General features: G+C 34.6%; 1 protein-coding gene across 2 annotated transcripts in view; it reads right to left on the bottom strand.

Annotated features, from left to right (window-relative positions):
- The window catches only part of LOC107557774 (succinate-CoA ligase GDP-forming subunit beta), a 127,138-nt gene that overhangs the window by 65,362 nt on the left and 52,809 nt on the right, over window positions 1-8,967 (bottom strand). For both annotated transcript variants that reach the window (XM_016241300.1, XM_016241299.1), the window contains exons 6-7: window positions 7,635-7,724; window positions 2,664-2,760 (exon numbers count right to left, since the gene is read on the bottom strand). In XM_016241300.1, the coding sequence (XP_016096786.1) occupies window positions 2,664-2,760; window positions 7,635-7,724 (187 nt within the window). The remainder of the gene's footprint in view (window positions 1-2,663; window positions 2,761-7,634; window positions 7,725-8,967) is intronic.

The raw sequence follows: 8,967 nt of genomic DNA, 5'->3' as shown, positions 1-8,967 counted from the left end.
TATTAACAGCAATTATTATATGATGCAATCAAACTTATAGCAAAATGTGGTAGTTCTTAGAGCTGGCCGTCCGGCCAAACTGAGCTCTCGGGGGGGAAGAGCCTTGGTGAGAGAGGTAAAGAAGAACCCAAAGATCACTGTGGCTGAGCTCCAGAGATGCAGTCGGGGGATGGGAGAAAGTTGTAGAAAGTCAACCATCATTGCAGCCCTCCACCAGTCGGGGCTTTATGGCAGAGTGGTCCGACGGAAGCCTCTCCTCAGTGCAAGACACATGAAAGCCCGCATGGAGTTGTGAGATGGTGAGAAATAAGATTCTCTGGTATGATGAGATCCAGATAGAACTTTTTGGCCTTAATTCTAAGTGGTATGTGTGGAGAAAACCAGGCACTGCTCATCACCTGTCCAATACAGTCCCAGCAGTGAAGCATGGTGGTGGCAGCATCATGCTGTGGGGGTGTTTTTCAGCTGCAGGGACAGGACGACTGGTTGGAATTGAGGGAAAGATGAATGCGGCCAAGTACAGGGATTTCCTGGACGAAAACCTTCTCCAGAGTGTTCAGGACCTCAGACTGGGCCGAAGGTTTATCTTCCAACAAGACAATGACCCTAAGCACACAGCTAAAATAATGAAGGAGTGGCTTCACAACAACTCTGTGACTGTTCTTGAATGGCCCAGCCAGAGCCCTGACTTAAACCCAATTGAGCATCTCTTGAGAGACCTAAAAATGGCTGTCCACCAACGTTTACCATCCAACCTGACAGAACTGGAGAGGATCTGCAAGGAGGAATGGCAGAGGATCCCCAAATCCAGGTGTGAAAAACTTGTTGCATCTTTCCCAAAAAGACTCATGGCTGTATTAGATCAAAAGGGTGCTTCTACTAAATACTGAGCAAAGGGTCTGAATACTTAGGACCATGTGATATTTCAGTTTTTCTTTTTTAATAAATCTGCAAAAATGTCAACAATTCTGTGTTTTTCTGTCAATATGGGGTGCTGTGTGTACATTAATGAGGAAAAAAAAATTAACTTAAATGATTTTAGCAAATGGCTGCAATATAACAAAGAGTGAAAAATTTAAGGGGGTCTGAATACTTTCCGTACCCACTGTATGTATGTAGTGCATGTGGCAAATTGGTGGCAAATTGGTGACAAGTGAAAGGATTGAAAGGGAGCTGCATATAAGTAAACACAGCCATACAGCTCTGATGACAAAAGCCTAGTTACGACATGATCTTTCCTGACACCTTGTATGTCTATATATCTCATTTTGAACAGCGGTAGCATCTTATACAACAAACAGTCACACAAACACAGAAGCTGTATCAGAAAATTAGCCTGGGAATAGAGTTTTCTGTGACTGTCTTGGCTGTATGTGACCAGACCCAGCAACTCTCTCATTTGAAGTGTTTTGCAGCCTCTCGAGCCTGCAAGGACTTGGCACTCGCTAACAAAGCTAATCTTTGTAGGGAAGTACACTGGGTTCACCGAGCTGTTCTCAAACTTAACTTTATACTGTTTCCAGGAGAGTTTTACTTACATTTTCAGGGAATTATGGTTACAGAACAGATAAAGAAAGAAGGTGAAAGCAAAGTAGAGTCATGCCAGCCAGACAGTAACAAAGAACTAGATCAGTTTACCCACCACAAAAGCTGCCAAATCAGTGTTTTTTATCAGTTTTATCAAATCAGTGATATTTAATGAAAACATCCAGCCTGATAATACTTTTCAAAGTGCTTTAAGTAGGAGAGACAGAGAGTTATTGTCACTTTTGACAAATTAAAAAATAAAAATAAACAATGCATCTAAAGACAGCCAAAGCCATTTGTTGACTTGTTTTGATGTTGCTGTGAAGAAAATTACCATATTTAATGTCAGTGTTTCCTGAAAAGCTTTATTATGATTTTCATAGAGAAAACAAACAAACCTAACCTAAAGAAAAAATGAAAGCCTGAAATAAAGACAAAAATACATAAAATATAGAGTTAAGAACAACAGAGAAAAGTGAATGAATGATTTAGGATTCATAATTAAATAAAATGAGAAAAGACAACACAATAAAAAGAAGAAATGAAAAATTAAAAGAACAGACAAAAAACAACAAAAGGTAAAAAAAAAATACTATAAAAAAAACTATATATAACATAAAAACAAAATAAAATGAGAAAAGACAAGAAAATAAAAGAAAAAAGAAAAAGTGACGGCACTTTTGTGACGGCCCCTTTGAGGACTAAATCATTTTGCCATTATGGTGGTGCAGGGCCGAGATGATTTCTCTCCCTTTCTTTAATTTGACAGGCTAATACTGCAGGCATTACCCTCTCTGGACCTACTGTACGTAATTTCATACCAATAAACGTTACAACATCCTACATAATTTCCTAACAGGTACCTATAAAAAAAAAAAAACAAGTGAAAATGGTATTGGGAGAAGTATTTGGTCATATTAAGAACATATTTGTGCCAGTGTTACGCAGGTGAAGCGCTGTAAAGTTTTGCTGAGGCAGCACTCTCCATATCCACGAGTTTGATATAACCATTAATATGAAATGACATTTATCTTTCTTTTTTTTGTCCTATTTAGATCTTTACAGGAGCTCTTATGAAATCTGTGAGCAAGCGTTTTTGTCTGTCATTCATGCACAAACACACACGCACGTCTTACCTTGTCCTTCAGGTGTTTCTCCGAGTGGATTGACTTCGACTTGAGTGGCGTCGACTTTGAGGAACAGATCATAGAGTCGCTTAATCTGATCTGCAGCCTGTGACACAACCACAGAGAGTACTAATTACCCAGCTGCACACTTGCAGCAGAGCTCTGAGAGCTTATATAAGCCATTCAAACTACATTGACATCTCTCAAGCATGGCTAAACACATATATACACTCTGGGTCATATACTGTACACAGTCCAATAATGAGGGCACATCTTTAACTGGACATTTGCTCTGCTGGTTGGAACGGTCACTGCCAAGACAATGAGAAGTTGCCTTGGAAAACTTCAAACATGACACAAATTTATTTGGAGTCGGCAGGGCCATTAACTCAGTGGGGAGTTGCGGTGGCAGTTAATGCGTCCCTGCTGAGAGACACGGCAACATCCAGCAGCTCTCTCTAATTCCCAGCGGCTATGCAAATGAGCTTACGACTGGAAAAAGGCTGGAAATTGGATAGTGAGATGCTTTTGCTAGCTACAGGAGATGTTGTACTTCTGTAACACTTTGTTGATGATTTATTATTTTGTGATTTTTCAACAGGTTTCATAATAATGTTTTACATATTTTTGTAATACCTCTGTAGATTCTGTAACTTTTCATACTTTTGTAAAAATTTTCATGGAAGAGTTCATATTTTCGTATTTCATAATGTTTGTGATTTTTTTTTTACTATATATAAAATAAAATTGTATTTCATATTTTAATATTTTGTCCTTTTTTGTAAAGTTTACAATACTTTTATATTTCATACGTTTGTGATACTTCTACATATTTTGTATTATTAGATACTTTAGTAACACTGCTGTGAAATATCTTGTGTTCATATTTCCATGAAAGATTTAAAATCGCTTTATGTCATTCAGCTCAGTTCAGATTTCTTAATACTTCATACTTTCATAAAAGTTGCATTTTGTCTTTTAGTTACATATTACTTCATTACTACATTGTACTTCATATTTCATACTTTGTAACATACAATGTTTATATTTTGACTTTCAGTAACAATTTTGTAATCACTTTCATATATATATACAGTGGGGCAAAAAAGTATTTAGTCAGCCACCAATTGTGCAAGTTCTCCCACTTAAAAAGATGAGAGAGGCCTGTAATTTTCATCATAGGTATACCTCAACTATGAAAAACAAAATGAGAAAAAAAAATCCAGAAAATCACATTGTAGGATTTTTAAAGAATTTATTTGCAAATTATGGTGGAAAACAAGTATTTGGTCAATAACAAAATTTCATCTCAATACTTTGTTATATACACTTTGTTGGCAATGACAGTAAAAGTTGCATTTTGTCTTTTAGTTACATATTACTTCATTACTACATTGTACTTCATATTTCATACTTTGTAACATACAATGTTTATATTTTGACTTTCAGTAACAATTTTGTAATCACTTTCATATATATATATATATATATATATACACAGTGGGGCAAAAAAGCTGTATATATATATAGTGTCCTCCACTAATATTGGCACCCTTGGTAAATATGAGCAAAGGTGGCTGTGAAAATAAATCTGCATAATTTATCTTTTTGATCTTTCAAACAAAACATTTACAAAAGTATAACCTTTTATTGAAGTAAAACAATTGAAAGTGGGGAGAAACTCGCATTATGAAATAATGCATGTTGGCCACTATTATTTGCCTCCCTAGAAATTCTTATGAGTAAAATATCTCTGAAGAGATATTTATAAGAGATAAGAAATCTCTTTGCCCACGGTTAAACATACTGCTGGATCTTTAAAGTTGTATACCTATTTTTCTGCCAGAGGTACTGGACATCTTGTTCAGATGCATGGTATCATGGATTCTATCAAATACCAACAAATGAAAAAATCTAAACCTGACTGCCTCTGTTAGAAATCTTATAATGGGCCGTGGTTGTATCTTCCATCAGGACAATGATCCAAAACAAACATCAAAATCAACACAAAAAAATGTGTCATTGAGCACAAAATGCGTTCTCAGTCCTCTGACCAGAACCCTAGAGAATGAGTGGGGTGAACTGAAGAGAAGAAGCACCAACATGGAGCTGTGAATCTGAAGGATCTGGAGTGATTCTGTATGAAGGAATGTTCTCTGATCTCTTTTCAGGTGTTCTCCAAACTCATCAGGCATTATAGGAGAAAACTCAGAACTGTTATCTTGGGAAAAGAACGTTGCAATAATTGGGTGCCAATAATTGTGGCCAACGTGAACGAGAGAAAATTTCATAATGAGATTTTACCCCACTTTCCATGGTTTTACTTCCATGATAGGTTCGAATTTTTTGAATGAAAGATCAAAAGAATAAACCATGCATATTTATTTTCACAGCAACCTTTGCTCATATTTACCAAGCATGCCAATTAGTAGAGGGCGCTGTATATGTATGCATATGAAGTACTTTTTTAGTGTTTTGTACAGTAATCTTGAAAATCTTTAATAGATTTTACATTTCATACATAAAAAAAATATTTCATACATTTGAAAAACTTTCATGTATGATTACATAATACTTTTGTTTTTCTTTTTTAGCAAAAATGTTATTGATTTTGTAATATTTTCATATTTCCTCTCTGTAATAATTCTGTGGATTATGCAACCTTTTATATGACTTTCACACACTTCGAAGATTTAATAATGCTTTTACACTTGGCAACGTACAATTTAAGCATTTCGACTTTCTTCACTTTTGTAGATTTTGCAAGTGCTAACAATATTTCAGATGTTTGTAATACTTTTAATTTAATTTGGAATATTTAACAATTTTGCTAAACTTTTATGGATAATTAGATGATTTATACAGTGCTTCGTAACATAAAATGTCCATATTTTAACTTTCTGTGACAATTTAGATTTTTCAAATCAAAAAAAAAAAAAAAAAAAAGGAACATGTCATTGTCAAAGTAGACTTCAATGCTCTTAATCACATCTCCTAAATTCACAAAAGGTAAATGTTATTATTTTAAAGGATCCATAAATCTATCTACAGTTGTTTATTCATTTCATTAATAGGGGCAGCATCTGAATCGGTTTGACGAGAGGTTAAGACAGGAAAGATAACCGACTGCTTTTTGCTTTACACTTTGCTATTTCATGTGCTTTCTGAAAGCATGTCATCCTAACAAATTCTACTTTCAAAGCATTTAAGAGCTAAAATGACATCTCCCTTTCCCATAGTCAATGGAAGCTCTTTTGATAATGAGTGCATGCTGACAGAAAACATTGTCGCGCCGCTCTCATCAGCACGCACAGGCGAGCGCCAGCTCGTTGTCATATCGCAGCACATCAAAGTGGTGAAGCTAAGTTAACGGTATACTGCATCCCACACATTCTAATTAGCACGGACTCAAATAGATCACAAAAGATGCAGAGTAAAAGGATGACTTTAGAAGAGCCAAACCGACAAGCCAGACATTTAGCAGTAATTTCCATAATGCCAAGCTTCTCGAATGTCTATACAGATAAAATCATACACTTGTATACAGATAAACAATGTTGAGAGATTCTTTAAGTTAATATGATTTCATTATGGCATGAACTAATTCAGACTCCTTCAGTGTTTATTGTGAGTTAACAAACTTTCACTCACCGTTTATTGTGATTCTTTACAAACTTTACCTGCCGTCAGTTTTAATAAGAACATTTCCACTAAATTAAGAAGGGAGATGAGGTGAATATTAAAAATTTGAAGTTTTTAAAATGTTGGGTAATTGTTTATTTATATTAAAATTTTACAGAAATTAGAAGAAAAAAATCTCTCTCTCTGTGTATATATATATAAAAACCAACAAATTAATCTGAAAATAACTGTCTGTAATCATACTATAATCTCAATTCATTCATTCATTAAACTGAAAGTTTTAAATATACATTTGACATTATTAATATATTATTTTCATATTTCAACTTTCTTAAACAATTTTTTTGATTTTACAATATTTTTGTATTTGTAATATTTCCTTAGATTGTGCGATACTTTAATATTTCATACTTTTGTAGCACTTCCGTGAAAGACTTTTGTAATACTTTCATATATTGTACTCTCAATTTATGTACAAATTTCATACTTTCTTAACACTTTTATGGACTATTTTGTCTTTTAGTAACAATGTTGTACATTTCCAAATATTTTCGTTTTTTAATAGATTTGTAATAATTCCGTAGATTCTATAACATTTGATATGATTTCCACACACTTTAATTGAAGATCTCATAATGCTTTCACACTTTAGCATAACATTTCAATATTTTGACTTTCTGTAACAATTTTGTATATGTTGCAATATTTTTTTTTATTTCACACTTTTGGAACACTTATATTTTGCAATTTATACTCTGTAACACTTGTCTTGAAGATTAGATAATGATTTATACAGTACTTTGTAACATATCATTTGTCAAATTTTGACTTTCCATAACAATTCTTTCGATTTTGCAAAATAGACCTTCATGCTTTTAATCACAGCAATCTCCTAAATTCTCAAAAATATAAAGAGCAATAGGTAATAGTATGTAATACAGCAATAGTAATACAGTAATCTGAATGCTAGATTTATCAATATTTATAATACATTATCTGACATTTTTATATCTGCTGGTATTTTGACCCATATAAAGTGACAGGCTTTGAAAAACACCGGTGCTGAATCTCCTGTGCTAGGAGAGGACTCGGAGACCTGTACAAGTCCTTGGTATAAATATCATTAAATTTTAGAGATTTAAACTTGTGCATATTGTTTACGGGGAAGGTTTATAGGTGGCAGTTTATGTGAACGCCGTACCAGCACGAATTGTTGATGGCCGGTGATGTCTGCTGAGGCCTAAAAGCGTACAAGAAATGTTGCCGCTGTGCTTCTGTTAATGACCAACACTATAATGGCACAATCTCTTTGGCAGCGATTCAGTCCAAACCCATTACCTGTCTTTCCAACGGTCCTTTGAATCCCAAATTAGCTGCCATACGTAGCGCCTGGTCATCTCGGACCCCCTCGAAGATATCTATGACTTCCTGAGGCAATAGATGGAAGAGAGAAAGCAAGAGAATACCAACCATCAGCCAAAATTTGACACAAAGCGGACGTTCGTATTAAAATCAAGAGAGACGCAATTAAGCGCTGGCACGCAGCCAACCTCAAACGGGAAAAAGACGAGAGCCGAAGAACAAAGATCACTCACATACAGAGATAGACACACACAAGAGAGAGAAAGCAAAAAAAAACAGAAGACATCACAAACAGCTACAAGAATGAGAAGCAGCTTCTACATGTCTTAATATGAGTCTATCTGTGGAAGATATCCATTAAAGGAGTCCTATCATAATTTTTTTTGTTAGTTTTTTTTTTTTATCTGTGGTTTACTTATAATGGTGGACATGGCTTTTATGTGCATTTAAGCCTTGTGTGCAAAAAATTAGGGTATGCATCCTTTTTGACAAATTAAAATCCATGCCCTTTTCAAGACATTAGTGCTTAATAATGGCTACATTTTCAAAGAGATTTCAGGGCATTTCAACTCTAAAAATGTAAGAATATTATATAGTTATCCAAAAAAACAAACAAAAAACCCTGCGATTTTAGTGAAGGATCTGGCTTTATGCATTTCAATGGGTATGTCAACTGTTTGATTATCTGCGCTTGAATTGTTTAGCTCTTTTTTGTAAATGTATTGTAATGTGTTGGATATTATTTATATGTAATGTCTGGTATTGTTTGGTGATGCAGCAGTTCACTAACCAAAGAAAATTTCTACCATGGGAGACAATAAAAAATCTTAACCTATACCAGAGACATTTATTATAGACATTACCAGAACTTTTAGATATTACATTTCCATACATTTTCCTTGTCAATTTTACTTTTAAAATGGTTCATTCAATAAATAAATAGTATATTTGCTTCTATATTTTGTTTCTAGAAACTTAAAGGGGTCATATGATGCGATTTCAAGTTTTCCTTTCTCTTTGGAGTGTTACAAGCTCTTGGTGCATAAAGAAGATCTGTAAAGTTGCAAAGACTAAAGTCTCAGATCCAAAGAGATATTCTTTTATAAAAGTTAAGAGTCAACCACGCCTACCTAAAATGGCTCGTTCTAACGCGCCCCCACATATCTACGTCACTATGTGGAAATATTAGCATAATGCCACCCAAATGTGCACGCAAAGAAAGAAGGCTTGGTTTCAGGAACAGCACTCGTGTTGATGCAGCCATGTCAGGGAGACGGTGTGTGTAAGCAAAAGCACTTTATTTGGCCTT

The sequence above is a fragment of the Sinocyclocheilus grahami genome, unplaced genomic scaffold, assembly GCF_001515645.1.
Source record: "Sinocyclocheilus grahami isolate Dianchi unplaced genomic scaffold, SAMN03320097.WGS_v1.1 scaffold619.1, whole genome shotgun sequence".
NCBI classification, from domain to species: domain Eukaryota; kingdom Metazoa; phylum Chordata; class Actinopteri; order Cypriniformes; family Cyprinidae; genus Sinocyclocheilus; species Sinocyclocheilus grahami.
Note: the sequence above shows the minus strand (reverse complement) of the source record. Positions and strands in the feature narration are given on the sequence as shown.